Source organism: Protopterus annectens, chromosome 13.part0, assembly GCF_019279795.1.
Source record: "Protopterus annectens isolate FY-2018-M chromosome 13.part0, PAN1.0, whole genome shotgun sequence".
NCBI classification, from domain to species: domain Eukaryota; kingdom Metazoa; phylum Chordata; order Ceratodontiformes; family Protopteridae; genus Protopterus; species Protopterus annectens.
In genome coordinates, this window is record NC_056747.1 from 817686309 (window position 1) to 817706370 (window position 20062).

General features: G+C 38.8%; 1 protein-coding gene across 3 annotated transcripts in view; it reads left to right on the forward strand.

Moving 5' to 3' along the window:
* Positions 1-20062, forward strand: part of BRIP1 (BRCA1 interacting helicase 1) — a 2367390-nt gene that overhangs the window by 182092 nt on the left and 2165236 nt on the right. For all 3 annotated transcript variants that reach the window (XM_044054537.1, XM_044054539.1, XM_044054538.1), the window contains exon 2: positions 4775-4907. In XM_044054537.1, coding sequence (XP_043910472.1) covers positions 4815-4907 — 93 coding nt within the window. In that variant the 5' untranslated portion in view covers positions 4775-4814. The remainder of the gene's footprint in view (positions 1-4774; positions 4908-20062) is intronic.

Below are 20062 nucleotides of genomic sequence, written 5' to 3' on the forward strand. Positions count from 1 at the left end.
CTCCACAAAGTGTACTCTTCAATTTTTCCCTTGGAACTAGACAAACTTTCAACTTAAGCACTCAAACCATTCACTTCTCAGTCCAGCACTTGCTCAAAATTCATAGCAAGCACTAATAAACCTTAGCCCTAGACCCCCCTATACTGTAAAGAAGGACAAGGCTCTCTATTCGACCTTACCAGCCAATCAATAAAACAGTTCTCTGTACCTATCCAGGCATGTCCAAAGGGCAGTTTCAGGTGTATTCTCTGGTCCAGCTGTTGAATCTGGGCATTTTGAGAAAATGTTACAGCTGCCTTATGTACACAGACAACCCTTTCCTCCTACCACCAAACACTAATACATGTGAGAGATGCAGTTATACAGCCAAACTGGAGGCTAATCTGTCTCAACCCAAGACTGGACCAGGAAGTCAAGAGGAGAAGGGAATTGCTTGCATCACACCATCAGTCTCACACAGACCTATGAAACCAGCACTGGCAAAAAAACACACATAAATACATAAAAACATACTCTGACGCTCTAAATAAAAATCTGCAAAAGCAACAGAGACCTCCAAAGCATCCAAGCAACCTCCACCCCCCAACACAAACCATGAAACACATACTTCACAAAACCAATGTGCCACGCAGTCACAGCCCTTAACGCAAAGTAACATACCCAACTCACTAGTAATAGGTGACTCTATAGTCAGGCACACTGACGTCCCACTCACTAGGCTGAACAAGGAGAAAGGTTACTGTTAGCTGCGTGTCGGGTGCCAGGATCCACCACATAACACAAGCACTCCGGTCACTCCAGAACAAGTACAAATACGACTCTGTCATTGTCCATATTGGTGTGAATGACCTGAGCCGTACCTCCCTGGAATACATGAAAAGAGACATGGAGGAGCTCTCTGATCATGTAGCCCAAGCTGATATGACCCTGACCCTGAGTAGCATCCTGCCCTCACCAAGAATGATACCACAGTATAAACAAAAAAATGATCAATTTCAACAATTGGCTAAGCTTCTGGTGTCATTCAAAGGGGATCCAGTGTCTGTCAGCCTGGGATGACATGCTCGACAAGCCACGCTGCTTCGCTAGAGACTGCTTGCACCTCTCACCCTTAGGCTTTCGAATACTGGCCAAGGCTCTTGCCACCCCCATATTGCCTTTTTTAGGCAAGGCTCAAAAGACAAATCTACCGCCGTAAATAGCAAAAAACTGAGGGCAATGCTACTCAATGCCAGAAGTCTAAACCTCAAAATGCACGCACTCGAGGCACTCCTCAGTATGGAGAAAATCGATATATGTGCAGTAACAGAAACCTGGTTTAAGGCTCCAGAGAGCACCCCAGCACTACCAGGCTACAACTCCTACCATACATTTCAGCCACAAAACCCGGACCAAAGTACAAAAGATGGGGCTGTATCCATATTCATCAAGGATACCCACACCTCCAGGTTAGTGGCATAGCACGATGCTTCAAAAATCATCCACGTGCAACTGACAACAGGTAAAACTGCAATTCAAACTGTAGCTTGCTACAGATCACCCACCATATCCCAGGACCCCATTCTGCATTTCTGGAAACACTGGGAAACATAAAGGTCCTACCAAACACCCTGATATTGGGTGATTTTAATTACCGAAACATTAACTGGGAGAACTACTCAAGTACTAACTCCCTTGCCCAACATTTCCTAGAATTTATAAACTCAAAACACCCTGGATCAGCTGGTCAACACCCCCACCAGAGGTGACAACATATTGGACCTGGTCATCGCTAACATGGGCGACCGGTGTTCCACACCAGAGTTCACCCCCTCGCTGGTTAGATATGACCATAAACTATTCATTCTGGATATCCACATTCCGCCCCCACCACCGGTCAAAGAAACCACTGTGAAAAACGTTTCAAAAGCAAACTTCATGTTACTTAAGACCGAGGTGGAAAGTTTCAATGCCCCCATGCTAAAGGATAACCCTGTCCAAGCTGCAAAATCCTTTACTAATGCTCTCTACGGGCACCTACAAGAATGCATGGATCGTGCTATCCCAAACAAAATCAAGACTCGCTCCTCCAAGAAAAGGAACCCGGTCTGATGGACCCCTGCCATAAACAAGCTATACAATAGGAGGAGGAAACTAGTACAGAAAAGAGTAAAATCCCAAGAAGGGAAGACATCCCTGATCAGTATCAGCAAGAAACTGCCATCCCTCATAAAATCATCCAAGGCTAGCCTCGAAAGAAAAATTGCTAAGGGCTCCAAAGATAACCACAAAGCATTCTTTAGCTATGTCAAGAATCTAAGTGGCAATTCTCAGATCTGCTTGGAGCTAGTGCAGAATGGCACAAAATACACTGAACCGACCGATATAGCCAACATCCTGGCAGACAGGTTCAGCGCAAACTTCACCCCGCCACCCCCAAAAGAGCCCATAACTATAACAGAAGAATGTAGTGCACTTGAAATCACAGACACTCAGATTAAAACAGTCCTCTCCAAAGCCAAAAACACAGCATCAATGGGACCAGATTGTCCCAGGCTGTGTCCTACATGAACTCAAAGATGAACTAACCCCTCACCTAAACACACTGTTCGAACTCAGCCTCTCCACAGGCTACACGTGCCCATAGAGTGGCACACAGCAACAGTTATTCTGCTCCACAAAGGTGGAGCCACAACACACACCGGGAACTATCGCCCTATAAGTCTGACTAGCTTGGTCTGCAAGGCTATGGAGCGCATCATCATGGATCTCATTAACAGAGACATTGGAAACCTCCAAACACTGGACCCTACCCAGTTCAGCTTTTTTAAGGGCAGATCATGCCTCCTAAACCTTGTGGACTTCTTTGAGACATTTACCAAGGCTATAGACGAGATAAAGGTGGTCCACACAGCCTACCTAGACCTCGCAAAGGCCTTCAACACCATTCCCCATTCAGGTATTATAGACAAGCTCACCAGCCTGAACATAACCCCCTATGTCATGAGATGGGTTTTCAACTGGCTCACGGACAGAACCCACATGGTAAGAGTTGCGGGAGCTAGGTCTGACTCTAAATCAGTTACAAGTGGTGTTCCCCAGGGCTCAGTCCTAGGGCCCCTCCTGTTCGGCATATACTTCTCAGAGGTACAGGCAAGCACAGGAGGACTGTGGCTGACCAAGTTCACAGATGACTGCAAACTGGGGGCTATAATTGACTCTCTGGCTGACACAGACATCCTCCAAAAGTGTCTCACTGAGACAGATACCTGGTGTCAAAACCATGGCCTCAAGCTAAATGCCAAAAAGTGCATAGTCATCCCTTTTGTAAAAAAGCAAAGTACCCCCAAATTACCACATAGGTGGTAGCCCCCTAAACACGGAAGATGTAATAAGGGATCTGGGGACCCAAGTAGATAGTAACCCCTCCTTTGATAATCACATTGCCAAAGTGGTTAGAAAATCCTTCTATGTGGCCCACCTAATCACAAAAGGATTTGCATCCAGATCAAAAGAGGTCATTGTGCCCCTCTATGCATCACTCATCAGACCCATCATAGAGTACAACACCCCATTTGGGATGTAGCTTACAAGATATCTGCAACAGCTGGAAAGACCACAGAAGTACCTCATCAAGAGGATCACTGGCCTCAAATAGATGCCCTATGCAGCTCGACTGAAGAAACTCCAGCTGAAATCGGATGCATACCGCCTACTCAGAGGCGATCTCTGCCTGACATACAAGGCCATGTCCAACCCAGAACTGATGGACATGCTCCACCTAAAGAAAACCATATCCCCTCGAGCCACACGCTCTAGGGATCAAAACCTTACCACAACAATTAATAGGACGTGCTGGAGGGATAGATTCCTGTCCCAGAGACTTCCCATTCTCTGGAATAAGATTCCAATCTACATTAAGCCGAGCTCCTTGCTAACCCTCTTCAAGAGAAACCTTGACGAGTGGATGGGAAACAAAGTTTACCCCGGGATCACTACAGTGGCTCTGCTGGACAGAGACACAGGGAATTAATCTAGGGGGTGGTGAAAGCCAACACATTCTGGCTAGGCTTATAAATGCCTTCGGGCAGATATCCTAGTACCTACCTATGAACCTGTTATCCAATTACACATCTCTGTCTCTTCTCCTGCTACTATACTCCCTATTATGTCTAATCTTTGCCCTCTTTGTTTCTATACTCCCTACTCCTCATAAGTCAACTCTGTAAAGCAAAAAATGCAACCCCTACTAACATTGTTCACCATTATGTAATGCCTCAACCTAAAACTGTAAAAGATGTGTTCAGTCTATGTAAATATGTTAAATCTTAAGCTTCAATGCTATGTTACTAGTCAGTGTTAAGTTTGGTACTATGTAAATTTGAATGCTTCTGTATGCACCTTCTATTTTACTTAAACTTTTAACTGTGGAACTTTTCTCCCTGGGCCGTCACTGAAAATGGACATGCATCCAGTCGGACTTTCCCGGTCAACAAATGTAAAATAAATAAATAAAATAAAGTAGTGCGTCAAGATGTCAGGTTGATGAATCTGGAGATTGCTGGTTAGGTCAAGGAAGGTGATATTTTGTGTTGCTGACTATATAAACTTACAGCATGTGGATCATGGCCCATTCCCTTTGCTGTTGTCACTATATGGTAAGTTTCAATACTTGACCCCCACAGTGCGATTGATGCTTCTGAATACTTTCTGACTCTGTTTTCCTTAATCTGTTGTTGTATATTTTGTAAATGGCACTAAGTTTTTATCATATTCATTGTTTTCTTTAATGTAGATCATGAATTGTACTGAAGGGGCATGAAACAGAAGATACAATGTCATCATCTGCATCCGAATATGTTATTGGTGGGGTGAAGATCCACTTCCCCTGCAAGGCTTATCCATCACAGCTTGCTATGATGAATTCAGTAAGTGCCATATTTGTTTTTGATTGATTAACTTGTACTTATGTTCATGGGTAGGCCTGCTCTTCTTTTATCCCTAGCCTTCCATGAACAGTCGCCTTACTTGGAGTTTATTTTGCTTGAAACAGACATAAGAGTAGAAGACAGGACATCAGGAATTCTTAATTAACATTGGAGTCTGCATTTACAGTTTTTGCTCTGATGTTTTGTGACCATAATGGCATTGCAGGTCATCTAATATACCTACAATACCACTATTTTGCTCCATGTTCCTTCATATTTTGTTAGTTGGATGCCAGCATTATTATGCAGTCAGAGGTTCACTCACATGACATGTGGGTCCTATGTCTTCCACTGCTTGAAACAGTTTGTGCATAAGCATACCTATGCATAAAGGAATGTTCTGAGTTCTTTGTCTTCTGCAGATAAACTGATCTGCATATGAAAGATGATAGCTTATTTGTGGAGTGATTTTATTGATCTTTTAAGTAAAAGACTGAATTTATTATATTTGTGATGGCAAGAGACCATGTAGCAGTATGAAGGTCTTCTCTGGGTCTCAATTTTTGTAAGAAGCAACAGTTCTGTACCTTGTGGAGGGAAAAAAGAATGGCACCATAGAAACCAGAGTGCATGTTTGGCAGACCACCTGTGATTCATGTTAATACTGCGGTGGTGGTGCTGCGGTAGCGTTGTCACCTCACAGCAAGACGTTGTCCTGTTCGATTCTCAGCTAGAGCATCTTCTGCGAGGAGACATGCGTGAATGGGCATACCTTCGTTGAAGGGCTGGCAACTCGGCACGTAAAAATCCACTGCCAATCATTAGCGGACCGGAGTTCCGCTGTGGCGACCCCTAACCGGGAAAAGCCGAAAGAGACAACAACAACAACCTGTGATCCATGTTCTTTCAGAACTTATCAGTGCATCAGTGCAGTGCAGATGACTGTTTTGGGTTTACAAATGCAGACAATCCAAACACTTGAAGGTTCTGAAGACACCAGCGAGCCAGCAAGAAGTTTAAAAATTTATTAGTAATGAGCCAACAAGATTAAGTGGTTTCGTCAGTCTACCAAGACTTCTTCAGAATCTAAAAATTTAACAAACTCTACAATATTTAAATAGTACAAAAATCACATGACTACTACATCAATTAACAACAGAAGGAAATTTGTTAACCCTATGTTATCAAGTACAAAAGAAGGTAGTTAGAACATAAGGTGCAGGGTTTACATTTTGTATGATTTTAAACGCAGTATACTACTGATTGAAATGCATTCATAAAGGCCAGGGGGCACACAAGCATTCAACCTTAGTTGCCACATCATTTCTCTGTATTCGATAAGATCTTCCCATGGCTCTCCCTCCATATTCTGGGGTACAAAATGCAATCCAAAAAATAAAAGGGAATGATCAGGGTGTGTTTCCACATGCTTGTATAAAGAGTTTTTAACATTCTTATTCCTTACATCTAGATTGTGCTCGTAAATATGCTCCTTAAATTTCCGTTAGGATTTCTCCCACATAAAAACACAAACATTGAACACACTTTGCCACATATACTAAACCCATTGAATTACAGGTGTAGTGGAATGAAGTAACCAACTTTTGTGGGTCCCCTACCACTAGTGTGTTGCCCTCAAAAATAAATTTGCATTGGTTGCAGAGCCCACATTTATAGGTTCCCCACCTCTTGGCTGAATTTGAAGCCAATTTTTCACTGCCGTCCAAAAGTTTTTTCAAGTTCTTCCCTCTCCTATATACTATACTATACATGGTCCATCACCGAACTTCTCAGAATCTTTCCCATAATAAGAAAATATTTTCCAGTTCTTACATAGTATATTACCAATTGCATCACTGTCCACAGTGTAAGTTGTGACAAATGCCTAACCATAATTTTAAGTATTGTCACCTGTAGAGTGTCTGTCATTAGCATCCTCCATAATCTGAGTAGTGGAACCCCTAAAAAGAGGTAGGATGGTGCCTTCTAACCTTTTAGTATTAACCTCACTACGATTACTAACAGTCGGTTGTAACGGATACCCTCTTGCCTGGAACATGTCAAGAAGTTTACTTTCTTGCTCAAACATATTGTCATCAGAAATCATTTTAGCCAAACAAATAAATTGTCCCTTTACTACCTCTTTCTTAACATGCCAAAGGTGGCAACTTTTGCAATGCAAGAGGGAGTTTGAATAGTGGGGTTTCCTATAAATGTTAGTAGTAAGCCTGTCCTTAACGTGATCTTTGGCTATTAGTACATTTAGGTAGCTAATACTTTCAGTGCTGTAGGAATAAGTAAATTTCAAAAACAAGGTAGTGGAATTCAAATAGTTTACCAATTCAGTTTCTTCTTCTTCATTCATTTCCTCTGCTAAAAAATATCATCCAAAAATCTGGCATAGATTTTTAATGCCTGTATTTTTGGGTTACTCAGTATGTACTGTTTTTTCCCAGTGCACCATAATTATATTAGCATACAGAGGGGTGCAAGCCGCCTCCATTGCTACACCCCTCTTCTGCTTAAAATACTGTACTTCAATATAAACAAAGTTGTAGTCAAAACCCTGTTGGTGAGGAATGACATTAAACTAAGAACATCTACTGTTACAAAACATAATGCTTTTGAATAATTAACTCCCCTAAGTTTTGTCAAAAAATCACAATAGTCCTTACAGAAGTGGTGATATCTTGCTAAACAGTTTTTAAGCTTCAAATCCACGTATTTTGCCATGTCATGTACCTTAGAAGTACTGGCATTAACAATTGGCCTCATAGGTGGATCCCACAAATCTTTGTGAAGCTTTGGAATGCCAAAAATGGTTGGCACTATAGGATTTTCACTTTAAGGAAACTTGGAGTTTCCCCATCTATTTGCCCTTGGTCAAACATGTCTTGCAAGAAAAAATCTATTTTCCTTTATGCCACATGAATATAATTTCGTGTAGTTTCTTCATACATATCATCAGTAATATGAACAAACACTTTGTTAAAATAAACTGGTTCAACATGAAGGGGACCTTCACTGTGTCACTACTAGACAGAGGCACAGGATTCTAAATCTATTATGAACATTTTTGTACCATTTCATCACTATGGCTAGGCTTACAAATGCCCCAGGGCAGATAGCCTAGTACTAAACTATGAAACTAAGAAAAACAAACTGAAAATCCACAAAAGTGGATTGAGGCAGGCAAAATAGCACACACCAACAAATGAAGAAAATGTCCTTTAATACTGTTAAGCGCTTTTCGTTTGAGACTGTGCTCAAACTTCGTCAGACAAAATAGTTACACAAACCACAAGTATAAATATTGAGTGAATTTACAGCTCACGTGGGCAATAAATCAATTAAACAATTAAAAACTACTAAAAAGCATTTAAAAGCATTTAAAAACATAAAAGCATAAAAAATACTCAGTTTGAATTCAAACCAACAAACCACCTTCAACTGTTGCATAAATAAAATATATCCATTCAAAATATTAATTAAATGAATCCTCACAAATAAAAGAATGTGTGAAAAATATATAAAAAACTGAATAAAAAACTAAGTAAGAAATGTATACCTATAAATCAACATGAAACTATCTTAATAAACTTTTAAGTTTTAAAATGCTACTAATAGAACAGCATTCATTAAGTCCAGGGGTATTATATGTGTTTAATCTAACTTGCCACATAAGTTCCAGTTCTTATAGGTTCATAGGTTCATAGGATGATACTAGGCTATTGGCCCGGAGGACCTTATAAGCCTAGCCAAGAATTTCTGCCATGTTCCTACAAAGTTAGCACCTGTTTACCCTGTCCAGCAGGGACACAGGTGGGATCCCAGGGGTGTATTTTTTGTTTCCCCACCAGACGTCCAGATCCCTCTTAAAGAGGGCTAGTGAGGTACTGTGCTAAACATGGAGAGGGAGTCTATTCCACAGATGGGGGAGTCTTTGTAACATAAATCTATGCCGCCAATAAGTTCTATTAATGTCACAGACAGGTTGAGGCCTTGCATGCAGGTAGCTTGAGTGGAGTTTGACTTATATGCATCAACTCCATCAAGGCTGAGTCTGAGATGGTCTTGTATGCCAGACACAGGTCATCTCTGAGCAGTCTGTAAGAGACTGAGTAGAGGAACAGGATTTTTAGCCTATCTGTGTAGGATAGGTGTCTTGAGACCCTGGATTTTCCTGGTCAGGAACCTCTGTGGTCTCTCCAGCTGCTGCACATGCTTGGCAAGGTACATGCCGAAGGGAGCATTGTACTCTATAATGGGTCTGATAAGGGAGGAGTAAAGGGATGTTATGACCTCCTTGTTCCTGGATGAAATACCCTTACTTATTTGGGTGGCCATGTAGAAAGCCTTCCGTACAATGGAGGCAACGTGGTGGTCAAAAGTCAGGTTGCTATCAACCTGGGTGCCCAAGTTCCTCACAACTGATTGCATGCTTAGTATGTTGTTATTAATGTGATAATTAGTGGGAACACCATTATCCCCAAAGGGTTGCACGGTTTTGTTGACCTGTAGGTCAAATTTGAGCTTATTATCTATAATGACTCCTAGAAGTTTAGTATGGGTATCTGGGGAGATGGTGGTACCATTGTTGGAAGTAATAGTGAATGAGAAAGGGGTGGCTCTATTAGTGGGAGTGAAGAGCAGAAGTTTGGTTTTTTTGGGGTTCAGTAGCAAATGTTGGTTGGTGACATAATTTTAATCTTTGGCTTTAGAAGTGCTCCAGAGAGCTGCGATTGAAGAACTAGATGATCTTAATTTATATTCTAGCTTAGAAGGCTACCAAGCATGACATGACTGGCATCTGATAAAACCACTAACTTCATTAAGATAACGAAACATGAACAGTGTTTGATTTCTTTAACTATCTTAAGTACATGGGAGAAGAGTTGACTTCAGAAGAACTTCAATGTGATGTTGACAAAGCGAAAGCATTCGTGAATATGCAAAAACCTCATGATAAATCATAGTTTTTGAGGTCCTTGATCATCTTGGTTAACAAGAAGAATATTTATTTTTAACACCTTTATTATATTATCACTTTAGATGCAGACAAACATACATTGATATAAAAGAAAAAAGCATACTAACTTGTTCCCAGTAACATACGTTCTACATCACATATGTTCTTTTGTATAACTATCATCAGTCAATATTACGTAAATTGCTCAGTTCCTGCCTTCCTTTAAACTTCACTTCTCCTGCAGAACATTATTCTGCATGTATTGTTCCTATGATTTCTATGCAATTTGCTCGTACTCTTTTCTAAAGATCCCAGTTCCAGCTCTTTTATCTCTGTTAGACTTTTCAGTAGTTCAAATACAGTTGGTTCGGACTTTGATTTCCATTTTTGGCAGCCTCCAGAATTAAACTTAATGTCTTACTATGTCCACGCAATTCAGATCCTGAGTCCCAGCTCAAAGGAATCATTTCCTTAGTAACTCCCATCTGTTCATCTAATATTTCTGAGAGAGTATTCTGTAGAGAATTTTTAAAGTCTGCTAAATTGTTATACTCCCAAAACATATGTTCCCAGTTAGCTCTTTCTTCCCCATCACACCTCCAACATTTGCTATCTAATTGAGGAAAAAAATCTTTGGAGTCTGCTTGGGGTATACAAATACCTATGCAAATACTTCCAAGCAAAAATCCTAAATCTTCTAGACTTTGGTGCATACTTGGGGAGCCATGCATATGTCCTCCCATTGCTCCCTTGTAAATTACTTATCCAATATATCTTCCTAGTCTTTTCTTACCTCCTCTGATTGATTCATGCAGCTATTGTGCAATATGTTATATTCCCTACAAATTATCTGTTTTTTTAACAGCAGCTTCTGTTCTAGATTCAACTAAAAACTCAACTAGAGCAGGTCGCAAACTTAGGCTCCCTTTAATCCCTTTCTCTTTGCCTGTACTCAATCAATCCCTGATAAGAAAGGCAGTCTCTAGCCTGCAGTCCCAGTGTCTTCTTGGCCTCTTCATTTTCCTCTCTAGTTATTTCTTCCCAATGCATTGGTTCCTTTGCCATTTTTTCCAGTCAATTCCAGCCCCCTCTTGCTTATTCCCTGTACCCCAATTGCAGTCATCCATATGTGCAAATTCTCGTTTCTCCATTCTCGTGTTGGCTTTGTTCTTCAAATATTTTCTGCTGCTTTATGAATGTAATATTCTGCATGGTTGCTGTTATTCTGCATCAAAAATTCCACTCTCCCTTTTTTTCTTGCGCTCCCCCTGTTTCATCTTCATTTCTTTCCACTTTGAATTATAGTTTTCTGCTGTGTTAATGTATACAAGTCTTAATTGTGTAGCTCTAAATATCCCTTCAAATCAGGCAATCCTAAACCACCTTCTTCCATTGGAATGATCAGCTTATCCCACTTGACCCTCGTCCTATTCCCCTGCCAGATGAACTCTTTCAAGTCATTATTACTTAATGTCCATAAATTCTCTGGTTGATAAAAATGTGCCTGACCTGTATATAAAACTAAAGGGACTAAAACATTTTCACTTCTTTATCTTGCTGTCCATATCTATGTAGAAGAACTTCCAGTTTCTCAGTTATGTATAATCTTTTGTTTAGTCTCTTCCCACATACCCTTAGCTGTCATAACAGGATCCTTTTTACTCTGTACTCCAATATACTTAATTTTATGGAATGCCCTTAAATATGGACATTGCTAGACCGGTTCATGTGTGGGTACATAGTTTACAGAAATAGTCTTTGTTTTATCATCAGTAATTCTATATCCAGAAAAGACTTGAAACTGTCAAAATATTCTACACAATGAGATGTCCTTTTCCACTTTTATTAGGTACAAAATAGTATGTGCAAATGTTTGTGTCTTTCGGCTTTTAGGGTTTAGGTTAGGGGTCGCCACAGCGGAACTCCGGTCCGCTAATGATTGGCAGTAGAGTTTTACGTGCTGGCTTGCTGGGCCTAATGCACAACCTTCAACGAAGGAACGCCCATTCACACATGTCGCCACACAGAAGACGCTCTAACTGAGAAATGAACGGGCAACGTCTAACTGTGAGGCGATGTGCAAATAAAGCCAACTTTTCTTGTAAATTGATTATACTTCACCATTTTTATCTTATGTCCTCCTACCTTAACTGTTAATTGTTGAGCTTCATCTACCTCTAACCTTGCCATACTTAAGTCTTCTAAAAATATTTGTGTTCTTTCTTGATGTCAAAATTTCTCTGGTTTATACAGATGTTCATAAAATTTCTGAAATCTCTCTAACTCTACAGAAATTCTGTTTATATGTATGTGTATATGTGTGTGTGTGTATATATATATATATATATATATATATATATATATATATATATATATATATATGTGTGTGTGTGTGTATATATATATAAAATTTATTTATTTGTTATAGGCTCTCTGTTTGGCAATAAGCCTTTCTAGTTTCTCTTGCCTAAGGCATTGTGCTAAAAGTGTTTTTGTTCTAGAGTTATCAAAAATAGTTGCATAACAGCAATCTTTCTAAACTCAGGCGTATTATCCTGTTGCTCCCTTGTTTTCCTTTAGCACTGTACAGTTTTGCATCTTCTTCTTCTGAGATTCTCCTTGTTCTGCGGTATACTAGTCTTTGTCATCCCCCTCTAAATAATTTCTCTTACAACTTAACTATCTCTTTCTTTTCGTTTACTTCTACCCTCTTTTTAAACTCCACTTTCATTTTATTCCACTCACTTGCAATAACTTCTGAAGAAATTTTATCTTCCCTAATAACTCTCAAATAATTTTCACTACCCATTCCGTAAATTCCTCTTTTTAACAAGTAGGTGGGGAAAGTGCCAGTGTCTCATTTTTACCTCATTACCCTGCATTTTTATATTAGGTTTTTATAGACGCATGAGCTGAAATGTTATTGGATTGTGTGTCAAAGCTTTCAATTAAATGCAAATGTTCCTGTGAAATATTTCTGTCTTTCCCTGTTGTACTTTGGGGAGTAATGGAGTGATATGTAAATTTTCTCCGCGATCCTACTGCTGAATTCACATCTTCCATACCAAATATTTTTATAAATTTTCTACAAAAATATAGCCTCATCTGCTATCTTTTCCCTTCTGGGCTCCCAGATACATCCTCACTGCTGCAAATCAAATTTAATTTCCCACCTATAAGTAATATTCCCTGCTGAAAGCTGATTATATCTCCCAGAATATTCTTAAGCTCCATTATAGCAGTTTTGTGTGGAATATAAATGCATGCTAGTTTAGTCTTCTTACCTCTCCTTACCACTAACCCCTTCGTACTACACATGTACCATTATTGTCTTTTTTTCTCTTCTGTCACTATTTGAGCTCCTCTTGCAAGTAAAGTACTCCCCTTTTCCTTTGTCCCAGATATTCTGCTGAGTAACCATCCTGAAATCCTTTCTTTACCAAATTTACATGCTTAGTTCTTTCCAATTGTGTCTCCTGTAACATAGCTATTTGCTCTCTGAATGTTTTAATACAGTTCACTATATTTCTGTTTGGTATATATCTGTGAGACCATTTGCATTTAAAGATAATATAGAACATGTCATTATGTTAAAATCTTATTATTCCTATCTGTTATGTGTAACAGCTTTTCTAAATGTCTAGTTTCAGCTTTTGTGTTACATGCATACACTAATGGTTGGCAGGTTGAACTTTACTTAATAGTAACACACAAAACTATGTACATCTTCAAATATTGAAGTTTAACTCTTATAATAGGAACAATTATCCCAGACTGACAGCCACACTTACAAACTTGGATTAACCTATATGGAAAGTTATCTGTGCCAAGAAGCATGGTACAGTCTGTGCTTCTACTTCTACTAAGTGCTGTCTGTTTTTGTCTTATCTTTATTCCTCTCCCAGATTAGAAAAACAGTTGAATGTTTTTAGAAAACATGATCTCCTAACCATTGAAAGAAAGAAGCATTATTTTTTTATTGCCCCTTCTCGGATTGTCTCCATTGATACACGAGAACTAGATACACAGTTGCCTGTACTATCACTAGCACTCATTTATTTGGCAGAAGAAAATGTTTTATTTTGAAAAACTTATTATATTCAGTGTTCCTTTTTATTTGCTTCCCTTTAAAACTTGTTACTTGATCAAGGCAAGGGCCTTAATCCAGTCATTCCCCTGTGCAAGAGTAAGAAAAAGCATATAATTTTTTTCTTGTTTCATGCTCTTTTGTCCAGACTTTTCTTCTCTTTTTACATTGTATTGTCTTCAGTTCTTAAAACTGAACAAGGAGAAAGAAAGAAGGGATAAAAACAGGAACAGCTGTTTGCTTTAGTATCCCTATTGCACTTGAAAGTAACTTGAAACTGTTACTTTATAGCATGCAGGTTATGTCATGCATTATAAAAATACTACTGTTAAGAACACAATTTTGTTTTACGTACAGTTAATTCTTTCCTTCCTCTTCCCTCTCTTAAATGTTCTTCCAAACATTAATGATATGAAGTAGGGCATATGCTTTGGAGTCCACTACAAGACTGACAAAGTACAAAGAAGTCCAATATTTCTAAGTTTTATTGTTCTGTCATGTTTCGCAAACATAATTAATGCATGGTAGTCCCACATGTATTTATCAATTTCCAAGTTGCTGGTTTTCTTCCTGTTGATCCCCATCTCCCAAATCCAGTCTCTACTTCATTTCCAGTGTACTACTGGTTCTTCTAGTCAACTCTTGTGCTTTTTTCTGTCTGTCAAGAATTTTCCTTTGAAACATTGGAAAATGTTTCACTGGCACTCTATGAGCTTTATTCCAGAAGAACAAGAAACAGAATCTCCTCCTGTTTGATAGCTGAATTTTGCTGGACAAACTTTTGTATTTCCTCCTTTGTATGTTCTGCATCAAAAAATGATTTTGACCCTCCAGGAAAGAATAGTCTGAAAATAGCTGGATGCAGCAGCTTGAATCTCACACCAGCTTCTCAACATTCCCTGATTAGTGGAATAAATTTACTCCTGTTATGCCTGGTGTACAGTAAGTAATCATTTTCCACAAACACTGTACTGTGTCCCACTTTTAGTACTTTGGCCTTCTGCCACAGTTTTGTCAGAATCAACTCTTTTTCATCTGGTAGGATTGCATCTTTACTATTAAAGGTCTAGGTTGCTTTCTCATAGCTTGGTTTGGAGCATACACACGGTGTGCCCTTTAAGTTAACAACTCCTACTGTGGAATGCCAGTCCAGTTACTTACTTATGCTTTCGTAAAATTAATACAGCCTGCTCCTTCCAGCTTCTCTGGTACAGCAGAAAATATCAGATTTTCCCTATGGGCTCTGTCCTCTAATTCTGTTTTTTTTAAACATCTCTTCTTGAACAGTCTCATACTCAGTCAGCCTTTTCTTCATTTTGACATCTGATTTTTGCAGTTTTAGCCTCTCATCTGAATATCTGTTTAAAGCTCCTTCCATTTTTTCCAGCCTTTTGTTATTTGAGTTGATATTACACGGTACTTCATTGTTTCATTTATTATAATCAGCTCTGAGTACATAGATTACTGGAAGTCATGTCTTGTGCCAAAGCTGGAGCTTGCGGTGCTTTTTGCTGAACAGCTGCAGAATTCTTCCCAGTCATTTTTTTCTCCAAACCGTTTGTGATTGACTTTCTTTCACATTCTCTGAATTTCTTTTTTGCTGACATCTAGGCAGTGCACTTACTCGCAGGTTACTGAAATGTACCCAAAAAGAAAAGGTCAGTGGCTCTCTTTTCTGAATTTCTGTTTTCACACTGGAAGAACTGAAATTAAGCTGTTATTCCGTGTGAAGTCACGATAAATTATCTTTTAATCATTTTCTGGATTTGGTGTCATCATTTTTGCAGGTTCATCCCTAATTTATGATTTGTAATATTTTCTCTTGGGCACACTTGGGAGACAAACCATTATGTAGCATTGTTTTGGTAAGTGGAGAAAGACAAATGCTTAAATGACCAACATTACACCATTTACTTTAAACTTCTATGACGTTTGACAACCTACTATTTCAGATAAATCCTAGCTTGCAAGGTCCTCATACAATGTTATTGCAGGAATGTAGATAAGTAGCATATTGATCAAGAGCTGTGACTGATGCTGAAACTGAAAAGGAGGCATTAAGTATAAATTTTGTTTGTCAAATGTTTCATGACTGTATCTGTTGGAAAAGAATTTGTGCAGCCGTGATACTTTGGAATAGTATGACCTGTACATTCAGTACATAACTGGCAGATGATTGCATGTAGCTGATTCAGCATACCTGCATGACTGTATAAAAAGAGCATAACTACACGACTGTAAGAAAGACTTATTTGAGAAGCTTTGGAAGCTAGCTGGCTGTTATATTCTCAGCAGGATATAACCCATATAGCTTGGGCTACTTCAGCACTGATCATTCAAACATCTACTGCTATGGTAAGCTTACTTACACAACAGTACTTACTTCCTCTTTTCCAGGATCTCTTTTCACAGGGTAATATTCAAGCAGTCCCCTCCACTCAGGTAGGTAGTCAAATTAGTCCAGAATTTTCTTAGTTGCCGTAAAGGAGGGAACCTGGAGGCCAATTCTAGACCTATACTTTCTCTGCACCCTTTTGAATTTTCCCAGTTTCAAAATGCTAACCCTTCAGTTTCCATTTTCTTTGATTCTTTTTCAGGTTTTCTTAGTGGATTGGATTTGTAGGATGCTTTCCTTCACATTCCTTTCAACCCGCTTTTCAGAAAATACTTGAGATTTTTTATGTGTTGTTGCATTTTAAGGTTTCAACTTTACCCTTTGGCCTTTCTACTGCCCCAGAGATATTCTTGAAATGTCTAGCTCCAGTCATTGTCTTCTTAAGACTTCAGGGAATACAAATATGCTTCTCCATGCTCCTTGTCAAAATACTCTTCTGAACTACCTCAATTTCATAATGAACCTTCTTTATAGTCTGGGGTTCACCTTGAACCCGAAGAAATCTGTTTTGACCTCCTTCCTAAGACCTGACCTTCCTGTGGTGCAGGATCAACACTTTAATGATAGCTTTCCTTCCTTTGGAGAAGGTTCTGTTTTTGATGTTCTTCTAGGACCACACTTTGCAGATGACCTCGGCAAGAGCATAGTTGAGAGCTGTTGTGGTAATAGGCATCAACTGTTTCTGTTCTTGAGTATGCCAGACTCCACATGAGGAAGTTAACAGTGGTATCTCAAGTCAGTTTGGCTTCAGCACTGCCACCCTTTAGACTACTACATCCCCCTGTCTTGTCCTGCATCAGGAAGGAATTACTTTGAGGGATCAACACAGGAGTGCCTTTTTGCATAGGTCCGTCTGATTGGTATGGGGAACCTGTTCAGACAACATAAAGCACTAGGAGGTTTGGGCTGCTCAAGAAAGGAAGGACCGTATAGACATCAAATAGATGAAGACTCCGATTCTGACCCTTCAGTCCTTGAATCATTTTTGGACTCTGGGCCTCCCTGTCAATCTTTACAGACAACACCATGGTTTGTGAACATTTGGGAATTGTTACATTGCCTTAGTATACCAAGTGCTCTTAGGCTGGCATCTGAGTGTAGACAAGCTAACTGACCCTCCATTTTAGTTAGTTTGCAGTGAGTTATTAATTGTTGGCTCATATTTGTAATGTTAATAAGGAGTAATTAATATTACGGGAATATGGCTTAAGAATGTATTTAAGCCAGACTGCTGTATAAATGCAACAGGACAGTTTTTTTTAACCAAACAGTAAAAAAAAAAAAAAAGTATACTAAAGCATAATAGAGTTCTGCTTGCACTTGCAGTTGTCTAGTAATTTTAACGTTTAATAGAAAATAGTATAGTACTTTCTGACTTTTAGGTGAGGAGTCATTTGAGAATGCCAACTTTAGTGTTTTCACTGTATTCTGTGCTCAGCTGTCTGGAGCTTTACATTAAGAGAACAAGCAGGCTGCCTCAATACTGTTTATTTCAGTAGGAAAAACTTAAGAACCAATAAAAAAATAGCTGGGAATTCATCCAAAAATGCCTACTTTCAAAATACAGTTAGCAGTATAAATCTCTGCCACAAAACCACAAATTACTGGTTTATAGAATCTAAAACTTGACCAAAACCTAGCTGGAAAACTTATTAAACAGCTTCAAAATTTAGGAAAAGCAAAGGACAGCCCTAAATGAGATAACCAGAAACATGTTAGCATTGCAGTAATAGCAAGGCCACTCTATAAACACAAAACAATTGATATATTTTTTTCAGACTATATGACTTTAGAAGTTATTACAGGGGGCAGAGGTAAGCCATTGATGGGAAAATGAATAGTAAGAATATGTACAGAGTTCATATTAATGGAAGAAGGGGAAACAATGTTTGAGAGGTTATGGAGTGCACATTTAGAAGTAAAGGAAGTTTTTTTCTGATTGGATAGATTTATGTGAAGCATTTAAAGCTCAATTGAAGAAAAAAAATAAAAAAGACCAAGAGAAGAGTTGTCTAGAGGAATTGCATGAGATAGGAAGGAGAAATATAGTTCATGTTCGTATAAAAGCAAGGCCTGGCCATTGTTTGAAGTACATAAAGAGAGGTTATATACTTTATATATCCAGATGGTTGTTCATCGGAGTGGGTGAGCCCCTTATGTGAAAAGTGTAACAAGATAAGTATGTTTTTATGTCCTTAAGTGATGAAAGAATCGAAAAGTTTGAGAAATCAGAAATGATGTAAGCAGAAAAGTTCAGTTTTCAGGTGAGCAATAGTTTACGGTTTGCTGCTGATGACTGGGATCCAAATACAAGAATTTGAGTACACATAATTTGATATTGAGTTTTGCAAATTGTCAGCACCAAAATTAAATAATTGATTGAAGTGTTCACTGAATCATTATTTGTTAGAGGCACAAGAAGGCGCATATTAAATGGAGTGAATTACATTTTTGTAGACAAAATTGATATGGGATTGGTAAAATAAGTGATATCTATGTTGTTGATTGTTGAAACCTATAATTGAGTAGAAAAGTTTTGAATAGAGTAAAGAAGCAATGCTTTTGAGAATGAAGTTGGTGGATTAAGGAAGGTTAGAAATACAAGAAATATGTTAGGGTGGATGAGAGACATATAAGCAGAATTTGAGCGGTGTGTGATAAGTATAAATTTAGATTAGGCTGTTGATTCAGGAAAGGCATAATGTAGTAACTGTTTTATCTAATGGGTGTATCAAAGGTTTGTGGAGGCTTCCTCAGTTAAGCATTTTAGTCAATGGTTGTGTGAATAAGGCAAGCAAAATTCAGCAAAGACCCTTTAAGTCCATTATCTGCTTGTTGCATGAACAGAATGATCATATGTTTTCTTGCACTGCTGATATGGCTTTATTTGTTAAAGATGAACAAGGCATGAAAGAGTTACAAAAATATGAAAGGAACAAGATGATGTAGGATTAGTTTCAACTGTCAGTAAAAGTAATGGTGTAGATAAACATATAAAAATAAGGAGGTGATAGTAAAAGAAAATGCAGGCGTTGGGGGTTAGTTTGCAAAAATCCTAATATGCAGATATTTTTTTTAAGTAAGATGACAGATGCAGTGAAATGTTGAAAGTGGTATAAAATGGGTCTATGTTGTGTCTTTTGGCTTATCCCAGTTAGGGGTCGCCACAGCGGAACTCCTATCCGCTAATGTTTGGTAGTGGATTTTTACGTGCTGAGTTACCAGCCCTGACGCACAACCTTCAACAAAGGTACGCCCATTCACGCATGCTTCCACACAGAAGACGCTCTAGCTGAGAATCGAACGGGACGTCTTGCTGTGAGGCGGCAACACTACTGCAGCACCACTACTGCTGGTCTATAAAATGGGTCTATGTAAAAAAGATAAAAATGCACCCTACAATATACACTTTTCAAATGAAATTTAGAGTCCTTATTCTTTCTAAAAGTGGGAGAAGAACAGATATTGATTCTAAATACTATTTCTAAAAGTGGTCAGATGTTTTTTTTAAGAGTATTTAGAGTGAGACTGAAAAGTTGTAGTTTTGGCTAATAATGCATCCGCTTGTCTGCTATAAAGAATCTGCTCAAAAAGCAGAAACGCAATCTGCTCATGCAGTACACCATTGTAACCAGAAAAGGACATCAGCCTCCTTTATATTAGCCTACAAAATACTTGCAAGTCCCTAGGTGTATTGTATCAGA